Source organism: Pecten maximus, chromosome 1, assembly GCF_902652985.1.
Source record: "Pecten maximus chromosome 1, xPecMax1.1, whole genome shotgun sequence".
Taxonomy (NCBI): Eukaryota; Metazoa; Mollusca; class Bivalvia; order Pectinida; family Pectinidae; genus Pecten; species Pecten maximus.
Window position 1 is genome coordinate 21414215 of NC_047015.1, and position 26207 is coordinate 21440421.

Below are 26207 nucleotides of genomic sequence, written 5' to 3' on the forward strand. Positions count from 1 at the left end.
ATTGTGGTACTGTTTACTATGTCAGGGCCTCAGTCATATTGGGGTACTGTTTACTATGTCAGGGCCTCAGTCGTATTGGGGTACTGTTTACTATGTCATGGCCTCAGTCGTATTGGGATACTGTTTACTATGTCAGGGCCTCAGTCGTATTGTGGTACTGTTTACTATGTCAGGGCCTCAGTCGTATTGGGGTACTGTTTACTATGTCAGGGCCTCAGTCATATTGGGGTACTGTTTACTATGTCAGGGCCTCAGTCATATTGGGGCACTGTTTACTATGTCAGGGCCTCAGTCGTATTGGGGTACTGTTTATTCTGACAGGGCCTCAGTCGTATTGGGGTACTGTTTACTATGTCAGGGCCTCAGTCGTATTGGGGTACTGTGTCAGGGCCTCAGTCGTATTGTGGTACTGTTTACTATGTCAGGGCCTCAGTCGTATTGGGGTACTGTTTACTATGTCAGGGCCTCAGTCGTATTGTGACACTGTTTACTATGTCAGGGCCTCAGTCGTATTGGGATACTGTTTACTATGTCAGGGCCTCAGTCATATTGGGGTACTGTTTACTATGTCAGGGCCTCAGTCGTATTGGGGTACTGTTTACTATGTCAGGGCCTCAGTCGTATTGGGATAATGTTTACTATGTCAGGACCTCAGTCGTATTGGGGTACTCTTAACTATGTCAGGGCCTCAGTCGTATTGGGGCACTGTTTATTCTGACAGGGCCTCAGTCGTATTGGGGTACTGTGTCAGGGCCTCAGTCATATTGGGATACTGTTTAATATGTCAGGGCCTCAGTCGTATTGTGACACTGTTTACTATGTCAGGGCCTCAGTCGTATTGGGGTACTGTTTACTATGTCATGGCCTCAGTCGTATTGGGGTACTGTTTACTATGTCATGGCCTCAGTCGTATTGGGGTACTGTTTACTATGTCAGGGCCTCAGTCGTATTGGGGTACTGTTTACTATGTCATGGCCTCAGTCGTATTGTGGTACTGTTTACTATGTCAGGGCCTCAGTCGTATTGGGGTACTGTTTACTATGTCAGGGCCTCAGTCGTATCGGGCTAATGTTTACTATGTCAGGGCCTCAGTCATATTGGGATACTGTTTACTATGTCAGGGCCTCAGTCGTATTGGGGTACTGTGTCAGGGCCTCAGTCATATTGTGGTACTGTTTACTATGTCAGGGCCTCAGTCGTATTGTGACACTGTTTACTATGTCAAGGCCTCAGTCGTATCGGGGTACTGTGTCAGGGCCTCAGTCATATTGGGATACTGTTTAATATGTCAGGGCCTCAGTCGTATTGGGGTACTGTGTCAGGGCCTCAGTCATATTGGGATACTGTTTAATATGTCAGGGCCTCAGTCGTATTGTGACACTGTTTACTATGTCAGGGCCTCAGCCGTATTGTGGTACTGTTTACTATGTCATGGCCTCAGTCGTATTGTGGTACTGTTTACTATGTCAGGGCCTCAGTCGTATTGGGGTACTGTGTCAGGGCCTCAGTCATATTGGGATACTGTTTAATATGTCAGGGCCTCAGTCGTATTGTGACACTGTTTACTATGTCAGGGCCTCAGTCGTATTGGGATACTGTTTACTATGTCAGGGCCTCAGCCGTTTTTGGGCACTGTTTACTATGTCAGGGCCCCAGTCGTATTGGGGTACTGTTTACTATGTCAGGACCTCAGTCGTATTGGGGTACTGTGTCAGGGCCTCAGTCGTATCGGGCTACTGTTTACTATGTCAGGGCCTCAGTCGTATTGGGGTACTGTGTCAGGGCCTCAGTCGTATTGGGGTACTGTTTACTATGTCAGGGCCTCAGTCATATTGGGATACTATTTACTATGTCAGGGCCTCAGTCGTATTGGGGTACTGTTTACTATGTCAAGGCCTCAGTCATATTGGGGTACTGTTTACTATGTCAGGGCCTCAGTCGTATTGGGGTACTGTTTACTATGTCAGGGCCTCAGTCATATTGGGGCACTGTTTACTATGTCATGGCCTCAGTCGTATTGGGGTACTGTTTACTATGTCATGGCCTCAGTCGTATTGGGGTACTGTTTACTATGTCAGGGCCTCAGTCATATTGTGGTACGGTTTACTATGTCAGGGCCTCAGTCATATTGGGGTACTGTTTACTATGTCAGGGCCTCAGTCATATTGGGGCACTGTTTACTATGTCAGGGCCTCAGTCGTATTGGGGTACTGTTTATTCTGACAGGGCCTCAGTCGTATTGGGGTACTGTTTACTATGTCATGGCCTCAGTCGTATTGTGGTACTGTTTACTATGTCATGGCCTCATTCGTATTGGGGTACTGTTTACTATGTCAGGGCCCCAGTCATATTGGGGTACTGTTTACTATGTCAGGGCCTCAGTCGTATTGTGGTACTGTTTACTATGTCAGGGCCTCAGTCATATTGGGGTACTGTTTACTATGTCAGGGCCTCAGTCGTATTGGGGTACTGTTTACTATGTCAGGGCCCCAGTCATATTGTGGTACTGTTTACTATGTCAGGGCCTCAGTCGTATTGGGGTACTGTTTACTATGTCAGGGCCTCAGTCGTATTGGGGTACTGTTTACTATGTCAGGGCCTCAGTCGTATTGTGGTACTGTTTACTATGTCAGGGCGTCAGTCACATTGTGGTACTGTTTACTATGTCAGGGCCTCAGTCGTATTGTGGTACTGTTTACTATGTCAGGGCCTCAGTCGTATTGGGGTACTGTTTACTATGTCAGGGCCTCAGTCATATTGGGGTACTGTTTACTATGTCAGGGCCTCAGTCGTATTGTGGTACTGTTTACTATGTCAGGGCCTCAGTCGTATTGGGGTACTGTTTACTATGTCAGGGCGTCAGTCACATTGTGGTGCTGTTTACTATGTCAGGGCCTCAGTCGTATTGTGGTACTGTTTACTATGTCAGGGCCTCAGTCGTATTGTGGTACTGTTTACTATGTCAGGGCGTCAGTCACATTGTGGTACTGTTTACTATGTCAGGGCCTCAGTCGTATTGTGGTACTGTTTACTATGTCAGGGCCTCAGTCGTATTGTGGTACTGTTTACTATGTCAGGGCCTCAGTCATATTGGGGTACTGTTTACTATGTCAGGGCCTCAGTCGTATTGTGGTACTGTTTACTATGTCAAGGCCTCAGTCGTATTGGGGTACTGTTTACTATGTCAGGGCTTCAGTCGTATTGGGGATACTGTTTACTATGTCAGGGCCTCAGTCATATTGTGGTACTGTTTACTATGTCAGGGCCTCAGTCATATTGGGGTACTGTTTATTTTGTCAGGTCCCATACGACGCAAACCGAAACTACAATGTACTTAATGTGAAAATCAAAACATTGTTTAAAACAAATTTCAACGAGGAATTATTTTGTCTACATCATTTTTTATTGAAACATGCCATGTGCGCATTATAATGAAATTGAAATGTTAAACAAAATTGAAGTATTTATTTAAACTATTTTGTTTGCCAATCAGCACGCGAACATGTTCCAGCTACTCCATCTTATTACCAAAACGTTTGATGACTGTCGGTAAGTCGGGAAAAAATGAATTTTAAATATGATCTTTTAGCAAATTATTTTTTAAAAGTGAAGAAGATGTTTATGTAAACGTTGAGCTGTTTTTGTATGGTATATATGATCTCTTGGAACGCCAGACCTTTTCTAAGCAGACAACATAAAGTGCGAATAGCATACACAAACCGTTCAATGCTTAGATATATACAGCTTTTTCCATCGGCTGTGCCAGTCAGAAATCGATCACGACGTCATAATATGCGTCATGTACTGCGTCATGAATTGTACATAGCACATCAAAATGATTATCAGTTTGATGTTGTCCTTTTCATTTTGACTGAGACACTTGTCAAAATGTAAAATTTCTGAGTAAAATTTATCTTAAATTTACTTTCTTTTCAAAGAAGATTTTATGAAACTCGTTTCGAAGTTTTATTTTTTGCTCGGCTAAGGTCGCAAAAATAGAAACATCTAATACTCGCTTAACATAATAGTTGTTTAAGTAGATAATTAATACAAAGCAAGCCCCTGGGGTTCCTTTTAAGCCAGTTCCGCTAACACAAGCACTTAAAAATATTCACGATTCATCTCTCACAAACACAAAATGGTCATTTTTATTTAATTTGATGATAATTTATTCAGAATATTACTTATATAAGTGTATTAATCAATAACTATTCAAATTTATGTTTGGATTTGGATTAAATGCTAATTTCATAAAGCATGCATAATGTTCTCAGTGAAAAGTATTTTGAATTTGTTTTCTTTCAAATGAGATTTCATGAAACTCGTTCTGAAGTTTTATTTTTTGCTCGTCGAGGCTCGCAAAAAAAATAAAAACATGTAAGGCAAGTTTCATTAAATATTATATGAAATGAAAGCCCATTTAGGATCCTAGATATAATTACTACATTGTGAACTTTTGCATTCATTTGATTAATAATGTAAGCGGACCCGAAGAAGAATGAAATGATCCGGAACGTGTAACAAGTCGATACCAGATCAGTGGAGAGATCAAATCATAACACGTCGTATCTATTTTACAGATATCCAGTTCATCCTTGTTTAAATAGATATTTAATACAAAACAACCTCCTGGGGTGCCTTTTACACCAGTTCCGCTAACATCAAACACTTAAAATTTCACGATTCATCTCTCACAAACACAAAATGGCCATTTTTATTTAATTCGATGATAATTCATTTAGAATATTACATACAGTATATGGATATTGATCAATAACTATTCAAACTGATGTTTAATGTTGGGTATAATGTTAATTTTAGGAAGCATGCAAACAGTATACTAACTTAAAATTCCCTGGTAATGCTACTTTGACGAGCGAGCTTTTTTTCCTTTTTTTTTTTTAGAAATGGCACAGCAGTTAGTGCAGATCGAGCATGGCCAGTGAATGATCGTTAAAGGCGACTAAAGGAGGTGGTGCATAGCGGCCCACGGCCGAATCTTATTTTATGCATGATATTGTGATATACTTTTACCAAATACATGTCATTTTAGACACTAAAACGAAAATTGGCAAATGCTGTATACGCAGCGCCACCTAATATGATTTCTGTAAAAAATGTGTACCCTCCCTTTTAGATTCAATATATTTCTCGTACAAAAGTACTTGATAAATTTCATATTGCATTGATAGTCTCGTGTGATGTTGTATTTTATAAAAACATGTGTGTTTAGTATGAATTTGTATAATAGAAAGTGTAATTACAGCTTTTTTAACAAAATTATCAGTAAAAAATGTACCTTCTTAAAATTTTCTTTTATTTGTTAAGTAGATAAAATGTAATAATCGTTGGAGTACTATCAAATTTTGCTTTTAAAAAACATGTTTGCATATTAATCTTAATACACAATCAAAAAAAATCATCAAAAATTACTGGATAACAAAAGATTTTTGCATACAAAGAAAGGTCATGAAGTAAATTGTATTAAAAAACCAAAGGTTACAAAGGAGCACCCTGTCTGACACAAGCAGTAAAGCAGTAAAATAATGTTTAATCGAACGTTTTGATGTACCTTTTGTAGCATTTGCCTCTATTTTTCAGTACTTTCGGTACTTTGATATGTTGTCCAAAATTTGGGGTGTATGCATTTAACATAATAAAATCTTGGCATATCCATTAATTCACAAAATAAATTTGTTTCATTAAATGTTTATGAATATCCATAGATTATTTCTAACCGGAAATTTTGATAGTACTCCATTAATAACTTTGTGGTATTAGACTTTAAATGAAAAGTTTAAAACAATGATTTTCACAAAGAAGACATCAAGTTAGGCTGAAATTTAATTTTAGTGTCACGGAGCGTGATGATTCATATACAAAATTAAACCTTAAACAAATGGGGTGAATTTGTTTCACAAATAGGAAATAAAAATGTGTTCTATAATAATTAGTAGTCAAAACATTAGCTTCTTATGCAGTTTGATGGGGAAATAATGAAATCACCAAAAAAAGAATATATACATTGAGGAATGGAAATTAATTCCTCTCACATAATAGGGGATACATATGTATTATGCTTTTGACAAAAATATGTTTCCGGGAAAAAACTCGCCGTGGGCCGATTTAGCCCTCCTATGCACCACCTCCTTTGGTATCTTATCTTTTCTTTCTAAACATCTTTCTTCTTCCTAATGCCTCCCTTGATACTGCCTCATATTTGGGCTTCAGTTGAGCGTTCGCCCCTGTGAGGAAAGTTCTGTTCCCTGGCCGAGATATCGGGAGTGGGACGACTCGTTCGCCCGTTGTCGGTGAAGTCCTGTTTGGTGTATTCAACAGTATGCTTCAACGAGTAGCTTCAGTTCCATGGCGCACTCACAACGAGACAAAACATGAACACATTCACCACACCCATACACCTTGCACCAAAAGAGGGCCGTAGCTGATAATAATGCATCATGCATTACATAATCAAACTAAGTATTGGAACTGACCAAACTGACATATCTTACTATTTCCAAGAAGATGACTTGAAGTATCAGTTTTACTGACAATTAAACACAACATAAATCCACATGAAATTAAGCCAACTATTGTTTGGTCCTCGTCTAGTTTAGTAAGAATTAACCAAGTATTTCTTTGTTCATTTATAACTAAGATGATTATATTATAGGGCCAATTTTGGAATTTGATCATTATTTGCAAGTTTCATTATGTAAAAAGTGGTGTTAATGTATAATCGTAGGAACTATATCCTTCTGAACAATTCTCTCTTTTTTACTAGTAACGTTACGCACGTCGTCTGCTATTATTATATCAATGTTTACATTTTGAGCTTTTTACAGTTTTCGGACTTAATACATACCTAACAGATTATCGTGAATCAGAAACTTAAAGAAAATGTGTATTCATGAAAGTATACAGGGAATTCCCATAAATAATAACTGTGGCTGCCGGACCAAGTTTCTCTGAGAATTAGTCCCACAATACAACGGCGGGTTTTACAGACCATACAAAATGGCGGAACGCCGAAAGCGTGGGCCTAGGAAAACACAGACAGATTCTGCCAAAAAAAGACGCAAACGTGAGTGGAATCGGCAAAATCCGAGTATTTCCTTAGGAAAGGAAATGATTCGTTGAAACTTAGCGAGAAAAGGAAAGGGAATAGACTCGAATTCCGATTTTGCCGGACGTCTATTGGATTGCTGGTTAGCGTTTAAACACTGTCAACTTTACCGATCTAAAATGTTATCGTTGTTTTGTTGTATGCATATTGCTACATTTTGAAATTAAATATTTAAATGTAAACTATGTTTATTTTGTTCAGTTATTACGCGAATATTCTGTTAATATGTTTAAATGAAGGCATTATTAGGTAAAGTTCACGTACAAAGTGTATGCTCAAACAACGGCCATGTGTGTAGTCTATGTATGCAGTGCACGTTGTTAGCCTCGTTCTCGGCTCCGTGACAAATCTCGCGATAAATATAAATGCGGCGAGTTATTTTTCGGCATAGCCGTATAATATTCTTTTAGCCCCGGATATGACGCGACAGGTGGCGTTACTGGTCAAGATGAAGTATGTGATTGGTCAATGTAGCGGTAAATGCAAAATGCAGATATGCAGTTAAAAACGAAACCAAGTTAAGAATGCAAGCTGAATAAGTGGATGTATCTTTTCAAATGACACATTATAAAATTATATTCCTGATTCAAATGCAGTCTTGTTACCACCAAAAATCATTCAAACTGATATAATTTTGTTATCCGTGCTGAAACGCATTAGTTCGTTGATTTATTTCATCATCAGTTTTACATTATAACCACCAGCATTAAAACTATGCCGTTTATCTTTTTAAAGATATTTCTTGTTATACACTGATGTCTCAAGGACTCCCCGGTCAAGCGTCTAGGCCAGTGGTCATTATAATGTTAGGAGAGGTTGAATGAGCATTAATACATGTGTGTAACTAGAATTTTAGGTTGTTTGGGAGTATGTGGCTTGAATGGATACTTAATATAAAATATATAATTATAGATACTAAAAGGTTTCTTATGTCGTTAATAATGTAATGTGCGAACAAGAGGAACTTTTTTATGAGATTGGATGTGAGACGCGATCTGATTGGTTGAGAGAGGTCATGTGATCTTGTGAGAAAGGTAAAAAAAAAAGGGGGGGGGGCGGGGGGGGGCTCGAAAGTCATACCCGCCATGCAATCTTGATAGCTTGCACTGCACCCGACACATCTTCTATATATAATAAAGGGAGCTAACTCTAAGATCTAGGTACGTTTATTTATATTCTAATCACATAGCATTTGTTATTGGTTTATTGCTACTAAAGTAAAAAGTAACGGTAATTCAAGTGTACTGGTATTTAGGGTCGAACGTTCCATTATAGTATTCAAAGACAAAAATGTTTCAACGTAAAGTAACTGTTACAGCTATTTATATTTTATTCGCTATATATATAGCAGTACATTATTGTCCCTTAACACACTGACTTATGACAGTATGAGAATGTGACATATGATGAGTGACACCACCTATGTACATGTGCTTATTAAGTGATTAAAACCGAATGGAACTGTTCCTATTGTGTTTGTCAGGTTTTTTTTATACTTCACTTATGACCATTGGAGAAGGAGAGGCTAGGCCTGTTACATAAATAAAAATAATACTTATCTGAATATTTAAGAACCCTACCCGGATGCGTGCAGGTGTGATAGGACAGATTACATACAAATCAATTCCGTGAATGTAAACAGTATAACAAACTATCCGAGTCACTACAAACTACAATACATCGTCGTACATTGATAGTTACATTGTATGTACTCTAAGGCCACAGCTGAATTAATGATTGATTACCTTAAAACCCGTCCAATTTACCAATGTGCAAGATACGGAAGTGACGAAATCGGCACATTTTTACCTTCACAATCTGGTTCAGACAGAAGCTTAACACTTGTTTTTAGTGTCAGTGATGATGTTAATGGTTAACATGACACGGTTGTTAGCCAATGAGGGCCATGGTAGGATTGTATATTTTTAATTAACGGTGACTTTTACGACAATGTACTGCCGTGACACTGCAAATCTAAGGTTTATTCCGAAATAGGGCTGATTTTTTTTATCAGCAATTTATATTTTAAGGAGAGCTACATCTAATTCTTGAAAACCAATCGCAATACATCATTCTTAAAAAGTACTCCCGACTATAACGAAAGTTCATACTGCACATGTAATTACAAATGTATACCATATACGGGAAGTGTCCACTTCGAAACTGAAGGGCCAATGGTCGTAGTACACATCACACCACTTTTATTGTGAAATTGTCATAATACATATGACGTCGCTCAAAGACTTAACACAGTGCTTTTAGATATAATGCTTCTAGCTGTCACAATACCTTAGATGTGACTCCTTGATATGTCACAATACCTTAAATGTGACTCCTTGACATGTCACAATACCTTGGATGTGACTCCTAGACCTGTCACAATACATTAGATGTGACTCCTTGACAAGTCACAATACCTTAAATGTGACTCCTTGACATGTCACAATACCTTAAATGTGACTCCTTGACATGTCACAATACCTTAAATGTGACTCCTTGACAAGTCACAATACCATAGGTGTGACTCCTTGACATGTCACAATACCTTAAAATGTGACTCCTTGACAAGTCACAATACCATAAATGTGACTCCTTGACATGTCACAATACCTTAGATGTGACTCCTTGACATGTCACAATCCCTTAGATGTGACTCCTTGACATGTCACAATACGTTAGATGTGACACCTAGGTCTGTCACAAAACGTTAGATGTGACACCTAGATCTGTCACAATACGTTAGATGTGACACCTAGATTTGTCACAATACCTTAGATATGACTCCTTGACCTGTCACAATACGTTAGATGTGACTCATTGACATGTCACAATACCTTGGATGTGACTCCTAGACCTGTCACAATACCTTGGATGTGACACCTATATCTGTCACAATACCTTGGATGTGACACCTAGATTTGTCACAATACCTTAGATATGACTCCTTGACATGTCACAATACGTTAGATGTGACACCTAGATCTGTCACAAAACGTTAGATGTGACACCTAGATCTGTCACAATACGTTAGATGTGACACCTAGATTTGTCACAATACCTTAGATATGACTCCTTGACCTGTCACAATACGTTAGATGTGACTCCTTGACCTGTCACAATACCTTGGATGTGACTCCTAGACCTGTCACAATACCTTGGATGTGACTCCTAGACCTGTCACAATACCTTAGATTTGACACCTAGATCTGTCACAATACCTTAAATGTGACTCCTTGACATGTCACAATACCTTAAATGTGACTCCTTGACATGTCACAATACCTTAGACGTGACACCTAGGTCTGTCACAAAACGTTAGACGTGACACCTAGACCTGTCACAATACCTTAAATGTGACTCCTTGACATGTCACAATACCTTAAATGTGACTCCTTGACCTGTCACAATACCTTGGATGTGACTCCTAGACCTGTCACAATACGTTAGATGTGACACCTAGACCGGTCACAATACCTTAGGTGCGACACCTAGACCTGTCACAATCCCTTAGATGTGACTCCTTGACATGTCACAATACGTTAGATGTGACACCTAGATCTGTCACAAAACGTTAGATGTGACACCTAGATCTGTCACAATACGTTAGATGTGACACCTAGATTTGTCACAATACCTTAGATATGACTCCTTGACCTGTCACAATACGTTAGATGTGACACCTAGATCTGTCACAATACCTTGGATGTGACTCCTTGACAAGTCACAATACCTTAAATGTGACTCCTTGACATGTCACAATACCTTAAATGTGACTCCTTGACATGTCACAATACCTTAAATGTGACTCCTTGACAAGTCACAATACCATAGGTGTGACTCCTTGACATGTCACAATACCTTAAAATGTGACTCCTTGACAAGTCACAATACCATAAATGTGACTCCTTGACATGTCACAATACCTTAGATGTGACTCCTTGACATGTCACAATCCCTTAGATGTGACTCCTTGACATGTCACAATACCTTGGATGTGACTCCTAGACCTGTCACAATACATTAGATGTGACTCCTTGACAAGTCACAATACCTTAAATGTGACTCCTTGACATGTCACAATACCTTAAATGTGACTCCTTGACATGTCACAATACCTTAAATGTGACTCCTTGACAAGTCACAATACCATAGGTGTGACTCCTTGACATGTCACAATACCTTAAAATGTGACTCCTTGACAAGTCACAATACCATAAATGTGACTCCTCGACATGTCACAATACCTTAGATGTGACTCCTTGACATGTCACAATCCCTTAGATGTGACTCCTTGACATGTCACAATACGTTAGATGTGACACCTAGGTCTGTCACAAAACGTTAGATGTGACACCTAGACCTGTCACAATACCTTGGATGTGACACCTATATCTGTCACAATACCTTGGATGTGACACCTAGATTTGTCACAATACCTTAGATATGACTCCTTGACCTGTCACAATACGTTAGATGTGACACCTAGATCTGTCACAATACCTTGGATGTGACACCTAGATCGGTCACAATACCTTAGGTGCGACACCTAGACCTGTCACAATACCTTAGATGTGACTCCTTGACATGTCACAATACGTTAGATGTGACACCTAGATCTGTCACAAAACGTTAGATGTGACACCTAGATCTGTCACAATACGTTAGATGTGACACCTAGATTTGTCACAATACCTTAGATATGACTCCTTGACCTGTCACAATACGTTAGATGTGACTCCTTGACCTGTCACAATACCTTGGATGTGACTCCTAGACCTGTCAATACCTTGGATGTGACTCCTAGACCTGTCACAATACCTTAGATTTGACACCTAGATCTGTCACAATACCTTAAATGTGACTCCTTGACATGTCACAATACCTTAAATGTGACTCCTTGACATGTCACAATACCTTAGACGTGACACCTAGGTCTGTCACAAAACGTTAGACGTGACACCTAGACCTGTCACAATACCTTAAATGTGACTCCTTGACATGTCACAATACCTTAAATGTGACTTCTTGACCTGTCACAATACCTTGGATGTGACTCCTAGACCTGTCACAATACGTTAGATGTGACACCTAGACCGGTCACAATACCTTAGGTGCGACACCTAGACCTGTCACAATACCTTAGATGTGACACCTAGACCTGTCACAATCCCTTAGATGTGACTCCTTGACATGTCACAATACGTTAGATGTGACACCTAGATCTGTCACAAAACGTTAGATGTGACACCTAGATCTGTCACAATACGTTAGATGTGACACCTAGATTTGTCACAATACCTTAGATATGACTCCTTGACCTGTCACAATACGTTAGATGTGACTCCTTGACCTGTCACAATACCTTGGATGTGACTTCTAGACCTGTCACAATACCTTGGATGTGACTCCTAGACCTGTCACAATACCTTAAATGTGACTCCTTGACATGTCACAATACCTTAAATGTGACTCCTTGACCTGTCACAATACCTTGGATGTGACTCCTAGACCTGTCACAATACGTTAGATGTGACTCCTAGATCTGTCACAAAACGTTAGATGTGACACATAGACCTGTCACAATACCTTGGATGTGACACCTAGATCGGTCACAATACCTTAGGTGCGACACCTAGACCTGTCACAATACCTTAGATGTGACTCCTAGACCTGTCACAATACGTTAGATGTGACTCCTAGATCTGTCACAAAACGTTAGATGTGACTCCTAGACCTGTCACAATACGTTAGATGTGACACCTAGACCTGTCACAATACCTTGGATGTGACACCTGTATCTGTCACAATACCTTAGGTGTGACTCCTTGACATGTCACAATACCTTGGATGTGACTCCTAGACCTGTCACAATACGTTAGATGTGACTCCTAGATCTGTCACAAAACGTTAGATGTGACTCCTAGACCTGTCACAATACGTTAGATGTGACACCTAGACCTGTCACAATACCTTAGACGTGACACCTAGACCTGTCACAATACCTTAGATGTGACTCCTTGACATGTCACAATACCTTGGATGTGACACCTGTATCTGTCACAATACCTTAGGTGCGACACCTAGACCTGTCACAATACCTTAGGTGTGACTCCTTGACCTGTCACAATACCTTGGATGTGACTCCTAGACCTGTCACAATACGTTAGATGTGACTCCTAGATCTGTCACAAAACGTTAGATGTGACTCCTAGACCTGTCACAATACGTTAGATGTGACACCTAGACCTGTCACAATACCTTAGACGTGACACCTAGACCTGTCACAATACCTTAGATGTGACTCCTTGACATGTCACAATACCTTAAATGTGACTCATTGACATGTCACAATACGTTGGATGTGACACCTAGATTTGTCACAATACCTTAGATATGACTCCTTGACCTGTCACAATACGTTAGATGTGACACCTATATCTGTCACAATACCTTGGATGTGACACCTAGATTTGTCACAAAACCTTAGATATGACTCCTTGACCTGTCACAATACCTTAGATGTGACTCATTGACATGTCACAATACGTTAGATGTGACACCTAGATCTGTCACAATACCTTGGATGTGACACTTAGACCTGTCACAATACCTTAGGTGCGACACCTAGACCTGTCACAATACCTTAGATGTGACTCCTTGACATGTCACAATACGTTAGATGTGACACCTAGATCTGTCACAAAACGTTAGATGTGACACCTAGATTTGTCACAATACCTTAGATATGACTCCTTGACCTGTCACAAAACGTTAGTTGTGACACCTAGACCTGTCACAATACGTTAGATGTGACTCCTTGACATGTCACAATACCTTAGATTTGACACCTATATCTGTCACAATACCTTGGATGTGACACCTAGACCTGTCACAATACCTTGGATGCGACACCTATATATATCACAAAGTGTTAAATATGACGCCTACACATATCACAAATAGCTAGATATGACACCTACACATGTCAAAATTCAATTTAGATGTGACTGCCTTACATGGCGCAATGCGATGAGTACGCTAAAGTGCATTTCTGATGAACAAGAAGAATTGCATATACTGATAACAAAACGTGTATGGCTGATGTTTTACGTTGGCGGTATGTGTCCCTAGACATTTTATAACTGGGGTCGCATTCTTCACTTGACGTCACTATAAATGTGAATAATCTGTCTAGAGGTTAGATTAGATGGCTCATGTGCCTGTTTTAGTCTGTACTTCAGAGAGGAAAAACATTTATTTTCTGAAATCATGTGCAGGTATGCATGTATCAGAAGAACTCGTGTGCTGGTGTTGTACCGAAGTTTATGTCGTGCCATGACGTCTGTCGTCGTCGTCGGCGTCGGCGTCGGCGGCGTCCGTCTGTCGTCGTCTGGTGTCAGCGTTTTCTCTTACAACTTGCCCCCATTAAGAAGAAACACATATATTCGATCTGTGGTATTTGTTTCAACTTACCTGACCCTGTTCTTCTTTCAAAGACTTCAGTCCAATAAAGAATAGGCACAGTGTCACGATGCTGGGCCAGTGGCATAGAGGAATAAAATGATCCTCAGGTTGTTCGGATGAATGACATCGACCAACTTTTAAGTTCATTGGTATCCAAAATGTTAATTTTTAAAGAACTATAACAATAACCAAGCGTTTCAGATGCATGGTATTGGGTAAGTAAGGTACTTCGATAAAGGACTACCGGTGTTACAAAATGTGCCTTAACCTTCTCTTAAGGTCACATGGATCAAACATGTACATATAGCGAAAAAAATTGCATGGTCCCTGTGAGTTCGTTATATCCAGGTTTTACTGTAAATCTTATTAAACGCCTTTTTCAATAACCGAGTTTCATGATACTAGGCATGTAGCACTATATATAATTGTTTTTCTTTATCAAGTCTTTCTTCCTCATCTCCTATATTTCCAGTAATGGTTGTGTCGGGTATAATGTGGAATTGTGGTAGGGTGGTCGGTATGCTACATGTATTTTCGTTGTCTTCCAAAAACTGGTCTGTGGTTGGGCATTTAAATTGTGTCGACTACTGCTATCCTGCTCCAGATTTTTAGCGACACTGTCTTTCCTTCCTGATGCCAACTATTCTTGTGTATCTGTTGACGATCTCTGGTCCTGTGTTATGTATCTGTTTACGACCTCTGGCCCTGTGTTATGTATCTGTTGACGATCTCTGGTCCTGTGTTATGTATCTGTTGACGATCTCTGGTCCTGTTTTGTGTATCTGTTTACGACCTCTGACCCTGTGTTATGTATCTGTTTACGACCTCTGACCCTGTGTTATGTATCTGTTGACGACCTCTGACCCTGTGTTTGTATATCCGTTGACGACCTCTGGCCCTGTTTTGTGTTTCTGTTGACGACCTCTGACCCTGTGTTATGTATCTGTTTACGACCTCTGACCCTGTGTTATGTATCTGTTGACGACCTCTGACCCTGTGTTTGTATATCCGTTGACGACCTCTGGCCCTGTTTTGTGTTTCTGTTGACGACCTCTGACCCTGTGTTATGTATCTGTAGACGACCTCTGGCCCTGTTTTGGGTATCTATTGACGACCTCTGGTCCTGTGTTTGTGTATCTATTGACGACCTCTGGCCCTCTGTTTGTGTATCTGTATACGACCTCTGGCCCTCTGTTTGTGTATCTGTTGACGACCTCTGGCCCTGTTTTGTGTATCTGTTGACGATCTCTGGTCCTGTGTTTATGTATCTGTTGACGACCTCTGGCCCTGTTTTATGTATCTGTTGACGACCTCTGGTCCTGTGTTATGTATCTGTTGACGACCTCTGGCCCTGTGTTATGTATCTGTTGACGACCTTAGGCCCTGTGTTATGTATCTGTTGACGACCTCTGGTCCTGTGTTTGTGTATCTGTTGACGACCTCTGGTCCTGTGCTATGTATCTGTTGACGATCTTTGGTCCTGTGTTATGTATCTGTATACGACCTCTGACCCTGTGTTATGTATCTGTTGACGACCTTAGGCCCTGTGTTATGTATCTGTTGACGACCTCTGGTCCTGTGTTTGTGTATCTGTTGACGACCTCTGGTCCTGTTTTGTGTATCTGTTGACGATCTCTGGCCCTGTGTTATGTATCTGTTGACGACCTCTGGCCCTGTGTTATGTATCTGTTGACGATCTCTGGTCCTGTGTTTGTGCATCTGTTGACGATCTCTGGTGCTGTGTTTGTGAATCTGTTGACGATCTCTGGTCCTGTGTTTGTGTATCTATTGACGACCTCTGGTCCTGTGTTATGTATCTGTTGACGACCTCTGGCCCTGTGTTATGTATCTGTTGACAATCTCTGGTCCTGTGTTTGTGAATCTGTTGACGATCTCTGGTCCTGTGTTTGTGAATCTGTTGACGATCTCTGGTCCTGTGTTATGTATCTGTTGACGACCTTAGGCCCTGTGTTTGTGTATCTGTTGACGACCTCTGGTCCTGTTTTGTGTATCTTGACGATCTCTGGTCCTGTTTTGTGTATCTGTTGACGACCTCTGGCCCTGTGTTATGTATCTGTTGACGACCTCTGGCCCTGTTTTGTGTATCTGTTGACGACCTCTGACCCTGTGTTATGTATCTATTGACGACCTCTGACCCTGTGTTATGTATCTGTTGACGACCTTAGGCCCTGTGTTATGTATCTGTTGACGACCTTAGGCCCTGTGTTTGTGAATCTGTTGACGACCTCTGGTCCTGTGTTATGTATCTGTTGACGACCTTAGGCCCTGTGTTTGTGAATCTGTTGACGACCTCTGGTCCTGTGTTATGTATCTGTTGACGACCTCTGGTCCTGTGTTTGTGAATCTGTTGACGATCTCTGGTCCTGTGTTATGTATCTGTTGACGATCTCTGGCCCTGTGTTATGTATCTATTGACGACCTCTGGTCCTGTGTTATGTATCTGTTGACGATCTCTGGCCCTGTGTTATGTATCTATTGACGACCTCTGGCCCTGTGTTATGTATCTGTTGACGACCTCTGGCCCTGTGTTTGTGACTCCGTTGCCGACCTCTGACCCTGTGCTATGTATCTGTTGACGATCTCTGGCCCTGTGTTATGTATCTGTTGACGACCTTAGGCCCCTGTGTTTGTGTATCTGTTGACGACCTTTGGCCCAGTGTTTGTGTATCTGTTGACGACCTCTGGTCCTGTGTGAGAAGACGAATTTAAGGTTTGTTTATTTTTTTCTTTTTGGGGCGAAAAGACGTAAATTCGAACAGACGAAAATAATGAACCCCAAAAGAAGAAATGTTAGTCGCTTATTTGCGTCAGTTTATTTCATGTTTTCGCGTATGATGTTTCGTCTTTTCGGGACGAAAGGCGAAATTTAAGTTTTGCTAATTTTCGTCCGAAAGGAAGAGAATTAAGATATTTGATTTTCGTCTTTTCGGGGCGTAAAGACGAAAGGACGAAATGGCACAAATCAGCCACCGTAGTATCTAGCTTTTAACTTGGTTAATCTTCTGTACTGTAATGTATCACAGAAGTCTATGTCCTTTTCCGTGGTCAGATCACAACATGGCGGAATTCCCTGATGAAGATATCCATGTTTTCAAATGCTATCGACTTATTTCTTCCCCATTTCATATTGTTTAAAGAGTGTATCTTTGAAGAGATACTTAGGCCTTTATTATCTCCGACAAATATCAGCTTTTTTTCCTCGAAGTCAGTAAATGTTGAAGTTCATTCTCTCGAAAGTATTTAAATACAAGTGAATTGTACATGAATGCCTTCTAGATGTGGACATATGATTATTGTTAAAGTATGTGATGTAGTCAGTGACATATTAGATTGGTGTCGAGAATAACTCTCCTCGTTTTATCAACACAGATACAGGTCCTACAAAATGTGCATACTATCCACGAATCTTATATCACCCATAAGTAGAAAAAGTCTTTCTTGAAATAACCAAAGACGTCTTTATAGCCGTGAAACGGAGCCAAAACTAGACATTTTGAAATCTGACGTCTTTATGAACAGTCTATCATTGATGGTCGATTTTAAATCGAATCTTCCGAGACTCGTGAAAATCTGCCATAGTTTTCCACACATGTACAACCACGTTCATAGTTAAAAAATAGTATAAATATCCCTGTATCAGTGACAAAATATGTAGAATGCAGAACTGGATATCATTTCTCAACATAGTACATTTTGTTTTTGTGTACTTATGGTCACAAGTCTGTGTTATTGTTTAGAAGAATGTATCTAACAATGGGACACGCTAGGGTGCCGATTTCGCTCCACATCTTTTATACATAAGATTATTTTCCGGTAAGGTATACATGGTACTCGTATATTATACCTTCGGCCATTTCCAATCTTGAATTTAAAGAAAGCTTTCAAGAGGACATTTTTGTTAAAAGAAAATGTTTATTTATAATCAACAGAGTTCACTTGCTGTAACATATACAGTACATGTATAGTATGCTAACCAAACGTGTACTCTAAGATCCAAGAAGTAGCGATCTATCTACATTCAATTGCTCTTGCCTTTTACACATTTCGAGTGCTAAATATACAAATGCCTGATTTTGATGATTTAAACATCTTATTGTCAATATAAACAGATTGTCTCTCTGCCTCTCCATGGAATGTGTCACATGACACGTCCGTATCTTAAACATTCTGCTGACGTAGTCCTTCTTCCCTCCTCTTATCGGCCTGCCTCCGGGCCCTGATGATGACAAAATCAAGCATCACTTCATCGTACCAACGGTTCAGTCGGCGAAACACACGCGCCATTCTTTCTCCCAGTCTTACCAGTACACAGGGTCGTTTGTTCAAGTTCACCCATTTACCGTTTACCAATATGGCACAGGGCTTGCATTGTGGTCTTGTGTATCCGGGGGAGGGGCGGTTTGTTGGTACCTTGGTCGGAACGCTAATGTGTGGTACCAAACACTTCAACATCGGGACTTTGGTGTGTTCACTACGTGCGACCCTATCTTCAACACTGATCACGGTATCATTAGACTGGTCCATTGTGAGTTCCACACCGGCAGGTGCTAGGTGTGTGCCTTTTTGTGTCAGGTCTGTCGAAAAATGCCCCATTGTACCTGTATAATCGAAATGTTTAAAACATTTAGAAAACAACAAAAACCAGCTTGACATTAGGTATCAATAATACATGTATAATTTTATCCAGAAGCCAAACTTATTTTTGTACAAACTTTTTTGACATTATTTTACAGTAGGAAAGCCCAGGAAAATTGATAAGAACATCAAAACACTTACATGTAGGCTTTGTTTGGTCCCTCAGGTCACCGTCAGATCTCGGACTTTGAGGACATAAGACATCTCCATATGATTGTTTCCCCTAAAAGGTATAGAGTTTTTCTTCACTTTTTTTTTTTTTTTTTTTAATAATTTACATGTTTCTGTTATTTCTATTAAATAGTTTGATTCAAATTACAGGCATGAAATAATAATTTGATTGTATTCTTTGGGAGGATCATAACACATTAACACTGTATCACTGAAGAATATGAACACAACCGTGTGGCCGCCTATCGAGTAGAGAAAAAAACCCAGATATACCAGCCTACCTGATATTGTCATCTCTGTGTGACATCCGCTATCTCCGTCTCCCTGTCATCTTATATCGACAAGAGAAAACACAGCCTACCTGATATTGTCGTCTCTCTGTAACATCATCAGCTATCTCCGTCTCCCTGTCATCTTGCATCGACAAGGGAAAATACAGCCTACCTGATATTGTCGTCTCTGTGTGACATCCGCTATCTCCGTCTCCCTGTCATCTTATATCGACAAGAGAAAACACAGCCTACCTGATATTGTCGTCTCTGTGTGACATCCGCTATCTCCGTCTCCCTGTCATCTTATATCGACAAGAGAAAACACAGCCTACCTGATATTGTCGTCTCTGTGTGACATCCGCTATCTCCGTCTCCCTGTTATCTTATATCGACAAGAGAAAATACAGCCTACCTGATATTGTCGTCTCTCTGTGACATCATCAGCTATCTCCGTCTCCCTGTCATCTTATATCGACAAGAGAAAATACAGCCTACCTGATATTGTCGTCTCTCTGTAACATCAGCTGTCTCCGTCTCCCTGTCATCTTATATCGACAAGAAAAAACACAGCCTACCTGATATTGTCGTCTCTCTGTCTCCGTCTCCCCTTTTAAACCGACCCCCCACATAGCGTCACCGTGATCTAAACGACTCTTCGATCCAGACATAATTAAGATTAATGTTGTACAAGTTTGTTGTATTATTACCACCAACAACAATAGAGAACAATCGAACGTCACGTGACTAGCAACATCTCGCTGTAAGTAACGTCACGCGGTAAGCAACGTCACGTGATTAGCAACGTCACGCGGAAACATCGTCATACATGTGAAAAGAACAATACAAAATGCTGACATAATTTAAGATCTGAACTGTTACTACATCGATGTATGTTTTACTAGTACATGTATATACTCGTTATGAATACAAGTTGGATGACAGATAAATTGATATCGCAAAATTGTAAACAATTTCATGTTTTCTTATTGTTTTTCTTTCTTCGCCGGCTAGACTCGATTAATTTCTCAGAAACACTTACGTTTTTATATTGTTTGATACAGATTCTATGTCTTATCGGCCATATCAGTGTCTAGGTAGCAGAAGATGTCCACGGAGACTCGGGTTCTTGTTGTAAGACAGGCTTTTGACATCAATGAGAAATCAGAAAACCAAAAATCAAGTAAACACACCAGAAAACCATGTCGATACTGGCTAGCTTTCTCCTTTATATATATATATTCATCACAGTACAACTACGACAGGAAATTCAAATCTTCATCTTCGGATCACTATTCGGATCATCAACACATAGTGCATATGATACATTCACTGATTGTGCTAATTATTTGATATATAAAATAGTAACACAATTGACAAAGAAAGACAACTTGATGACTCGTGCCATGACCACGCCTCGAACAATCTACGGCACTCAATCGCCAGCCAGAAATACCCACAGCTTATGCCGCTGCTCTTAAAAAAGAACGTTTCAATGGCGCAGTGATGTCGGTCCGATATCCTGACATGATCATAGAGGAAGTCATAAAGTTGTCTTCCTTCGTTAATAGTGTTACTATGGGTAACAGGTCGTTTCGGTAACAAGTCGTTTCGGGACTTTTTCGGAAGTCGTTTCGGGACATTCGGAAGTCGTTTCGGTAGAAGTTCGGGTCGTTTCGGTAGAAGTTCGGGTCGTTTCGGGAGATAATTTTCAAAAATTGTTATAACAACCCATGCCCGAGAAATAAAGTCTATACAGGTTGATTTCATTACTTTGATAGCATATACATGTATAAAGCATTAAGAAAGTAATAGTTAACAAATAATCAAAGAAATGAATAGTTACTATTTTGATGTTTAATTCCTTGATATTGTGTATTTATTCCTTGATATTGTGTATTTATCTTTTTATTATTTTATTATTGAAGCTGCACCCGTAGATAATTGATACATTATTAATCAATGATTACTGCTGATTTTGAAAACAATTGTATCATTAATACAAACAATGTTTTCTTAGTCGGCGCTGATTGATGTGTGCTTTACGTACGACGGTGGAGTGACGCGACCCTGGTAAGAAAACATAATTAATTAATTACTTACGGGCGCATACCAGCTGATTATTACACTAATTGGGGCGACTCTTGTAAGAAAACATAATTATACCTAGTTAATTAATTTTATACATGCGTATACCTACATGTACCGATCATTACACTAATGAATTGGAGCAACTCTCGTAAGAAAACATAATTAATTGTTACTCCATGGATGAGGAAAAACATTAACAATGGGTATATTAAATACTGTCACCAATTGGCACCTATCAATTGAATCTCTCAACATGTCTTCATCGGATCTTTGCGTCGCGTGTACGAAACCCGTTCGTCCTCGACAGGAGGGTCTTGAGTGTGACAAGTGCTCCAGATGGCAACATAGAACGTGCAATTCAGGTGAGTGTTGTGAAAAAAATTGTTACATGTTTAGAATTTAAAATGCGATTACAGGGGCCTTTCCTATGGAAATTAAACAAGACAAATTGTTGATATTCTAATAGTCTGTATTGACATATTTTATTACATTATTTTAATATCATAACACAGGTTTTATTGCTATTTCTTAGATACCATTTCTTATTTTGAAAGAAAGTACGGCAACAGTTTTTTTTATAATGTAAAAAGCATTAAACATAGGCTTTATGACATTTTCTTAGAAAACATACTTATATTGAAAGAAAGTTAACAAGAAAGTATGTATATAAATGCCGAAATTTTTTTTTTTTAAATTCTCCGGGCCCATGTAAAGTATTTGTTCTCATTGCTGTATGCTTATATTTGTGTATATGTTTATATGAATAATTGATGTTGTATATTTGATACTAGCTGTGAGGTGTCTTGAATCAGATAGATAAAATATATACATGTAGTTTACGGCAAAATAGTTAAGGTTATAGGTATAGAATTACGAGAAGATAGAGAAAATATATACATGTAGTTTACGATAAGATAGAAAATATTTTACATAAATAAGAATTACGGAAAGATAGAGAAAATATATACATGTAGTTTACGCTAAGATAGAAAATATTTTACATATATAAGAATTACGAAAAGATAGAGAAAATATATACATGTAGTTTACGGCAAAATAGTTAAGGTTATAGGTATAGAATTATGGAAAGATAGAGAAAATATATACAGACTGCCTACAACGAGAGAGGAGATGTGTACGATTTCATTCGGCAAGTGATGTGTCTCCCGTTCCTTCCATCAGAACAGATTGTGGAGACTTTCATGAGGCTGGATGACCGCGTCACATCACCGGCATTAGCATCCCTGATGGATTATATCGACAGAACATGGATTCGAAGCAGGTGCGTTAAAATAAGGGGTTGGAAGAAATAACTATTTGTATAATGTAACATATATATATTAGTTTTGAAATCATATTTTTTCGAAAATAGCATACAGTGTAATCCGATATTATTTTACTATAAAGTAAAACCTAAAAACGATGTTATTATTTAGTCGCATTACTAATTCATTCTTTGTTTCTCTACAGAACTTTCCCCGTCAGCTCGTGGTCCATTTTCATGTCGGCTATTAGAACCAACAACGACGTAGAAGGGTGGCACAACAGGTTGAATTCCCGAGTCAACATCAGGGGTCCCGTTCCATTTTATCTGTTGTTGCAGGAGCTCTTCAGGGAAGCCACCGCGATCCCCCTTCAATCAAAGATGGTTTGCGAGAACAAGCTCGCAAGATACCAGCGCAAGAAAACACGGGACATTCAGAGGGAAGTCTTTCGTTTGTGGGGACAGTATACAGATGGTGAGGTTTCAACCTCCCAGCTGATGCGGAGGATAGGACGTTTGTTACATTGAAAGTGTGTTTATGTAGATGAACTGTAGTGTTGTGTTGTGTAGTGCTATGTGTTGTGCTGATGTAGTGCTATAGTTGTTTATAGATATGTATATAGTTTGTAGTGCTGAATGAACATTTTGTTAGTTTATTTCCAGGATGGTCCAATCATGCAATGTTAATTTATGTAGCGCTTATGTAGTTCTCTCGTAGTTTTGTTCATAGATATGTTTATAGATTGTAGTGTTAATAGATATCATGAATTAAAATAAAAAAAAAAAAAAAAAAAATTAATAATAAAAAAAAGCAAAAAAAAAAAAAAAAAATATGGGGCTTCAGAAAAGCAGGGTCCACGTCCCGAGTCCTGGGTACACAGATATACATGTATATTATATATTAATTTATTGTGTAGCGAATGCTTTTCAACAGCATGTCATATAATATATGCATTTATGTGGTAACTTGTTTTTATTATTAATTGATTTATATTATATAATTTCATTTTACATCATTGTTATTTTTATGAACTTATAATAAAATTATTGTTTGTTACACTGATATTTTTACACTGTTATATTTGCTTGTTATTAATGATAATAAAAACATTACATGTGCGTTGTGGTTTTGTGCTGATTTTCCATAATATTCTCATGTAGTTTTATGCAGCTTCGGGTCAAAAGTCTTTCCGTAACATTACAGAAATATTTCCTAGAGAAAAAAAAAGAATATATTAGCCTACCAAATGGATGTTAACTACGCAGACTTTTGACCCGTGGCACGTGGCAGAGTTCATCACAACCCGGAAGAAAAAACGTAGTAAGGGACATAACCCTAACTATCGTAAAGAAACATACAGATGTTGAACCAAACAACAGAACTGCAATTAATACAATTATGATAGAATATAAATTATTTTAGAAGTCTACCGAAACGTCCTATCAATGTCCCGAAATATCTTGAGAATGTACCGAAACGACTCGATACGACTTCGAGTCGTTTCGGTAGTCCCGAAACGACTTGTTACCGAAACGACTTGTTACCGAAACGACTAGCATTCTTACTATGTTATATATCAAATAATTAGCAAAATGTCGTAGTTGTACTGTGATGAATATTTATAATATGTGTAAATTCGCATCCCAGGTAGTCATATCATCTAATAGACGACTCCCCTATGGTTATGTCAGGATATCGGGCCGACTATCACCTGCGCCATTCAAACGTTCTTTTTTGGGAGCAGTGGTTTAAGATGCGGGTATTTCTGGCTAGGCGATCAGATGCCGTATATCGTGAGTTCGAGTCCCGGTCAGGGCACGACTTCCTCCGTCAATTGTGTTGCTATGTCATCTATGACAGATGTTTAGTTGGCCTGTCTTGCATTTCTCAAAGTTCGAAAATAGGCCTCTCTAATGACGTAGACAAAAGGTAATTTCGTATGTAGAATAGCGCTTAGTGTGACAAATACATTTCTTATAATAAATTTGTAGTGTCATAACTTGTTAAGTATTTTTTGGTGGCTCATGTGACTAAATTTTTTTTTTTATATTTCTTTTATTTTTTAAACATTTTGCATGATAAACATCAAACAGGTTACATTTCACAAGTACATTTATATAATTACTTGCTCACAAATTTTCTTCATTCTCTCATTTGAACAGTTTAACTGATCACACTAATACTTACGTTAGATCCAACCCACCTTACATTCACACTCGCATACAACATGAAGACATACAGAATCAGACAAAGCACAAAGAAACAGCAGAACAAAAATATAACACATATAAAAGAGCTATAGTAAAGAAAGAGACAGAAAAGGGGGGGGGGGGGGGGGGGGGGGGGGTGATGGTGATGGAAAAGATAGAGAAGATAGGAGATAGGGGGATATTAGGGTGAGAGGTGGTCAGACTTTTGGTTTATATATAAAAAATATTAAATTTAACGTTTTTGATCAGGCAAGTTCAACAAGTTTTAACCATTTTTTCCATTCATTATTTAAAACATTGAGGCACTGTTCACCTTTTCCCTGAGCAATATACTTTTGGACTTTGTAATAATCTTTTATCAAATTTACCAATGCCATAACATTTAATGATTTATGAGCGCACCTGGTTTGGTACAGGTATTGTTTAAAAATTAAAATAATTTCATTATCAACTTTATTATAAATGCCTTTATGTTCAAATAATCCAAAAATCATAGCTTGTTTATTAATTGCAAAAGGAATAGTAATGATCTCTAAAAGTGATTCAAAAGTGAACAAAAATTGTTGAACTTCATTACATTCCCATAAAATATGGGTGATTGTCTCCCTGTCACCATTACAGAATGTACAGTTAGGATTATTTGTTAGGCCAATCTTGTAAATAAAAGCATTAGTGGTTAATATGTGATGATTTATTCTAAACTGTAGCCATTGTAGTTTTGTATTTTTTGTTATTCTAAATGGGAGAGAGTATATCTTTTTCCATGCATCATTATTAAAATCAAATATATTTCCCCACTTATTTTGAGCTAAAACAATGTTTTCTTGTTTTATAAGTAGTTTGTAAAAATCTTGAGACCCCTTTTTCTGTTTAAAAATAATTTCTAAATCTAAAGGGATGATCGGGTATTGTGGGGTTCTATTTAGGATAGGATAGTTATTAAGGAACTCTTTTA

General features: G+C 38.8%; 2 protein-coding genes across 2 annotated transcripts; one reads left to right on the top strand and one right to left on the bottom strand.

Annotated features, from left to right (window-relative positions):
- Positions 1-18509: 18509 nt before the first annotated feature.
- On the bottom strand, positions 18510-20430 carry LOC117326356. The gene is made up of 3 exons (XM_033883111.1): positions 20265-20430; positions 19388-19469; positions 18510-19209 (listed from the first exon to the last, which is right to left on the bottom strand). The coding sequence occupies exons 1-3, from the start codon at positions 20355-20357 to the stop codon at positions 18770-18772; spliced, it is 615 nt and encodes a 204-aa protein (XP_033739002.1). The 5' UTR covers positions 20358-20430; the 3' UTR covers positions 18510-18769.
- Positions 20431-22715: 2285 nt separating this feature from the next.
- LOC117327565 lies at positions 22716-24594 on the top strand. Its single transcript, XM_033884626.1, has 2 exons — positions 22716-23059; positions 23248-24594. Exons 1-2 carry the CDS (start codon positions 22935-22937, stop codon positions 23567-23569), a joined length of 447 nt encoding a protein of 148 aa, XP_033740517.1. The 5' UTR covers positions 22716-22934; the 3' UTR covers positions 23570-24594.
- The last annotated feature ends 1613 nt before the right edge of the window (positions 24595-26207 follow it).

Bases quoted from the DNA above. Each gene is read 5' to 3' on its own strand.
- LOC117326356 (XM_033883111.1), bottom strand. From the start codon at position 20,357: ATGTCTGGATCGAAGAGTCGTTTAGATCACGGTGACGCTATGTGGGGG. The intron at 19,470-20,264 runs GTAGGCTGTGTT...TATACCTTTTAG, and splicing joins CAGAGAGACGACAATATCAG to GGGAAACAATCATATGGAGA. The intron at 19,210-19,387 runs GTAAGTGTTTTG...TCGATTATACAG, and splicing joins GGACCAAACAAAGCCTACAT to GTACAATGGGGCATTTTTCG.
- LOC117327565 (XM_033884626.1), top strand. From the start codon at position 22,935: ATGTGTCTCCCGTTCCTTCCATCAGAACAGATTGTGGAGACTTTCATG. The intron at 23,060-23,247 runs GTGCGTTAAAAT...GTTTCTCTACAG, and splicing joins AGAACATGGATTCGAAGCAG to AACTTTCCCCGTCAGCTCGT.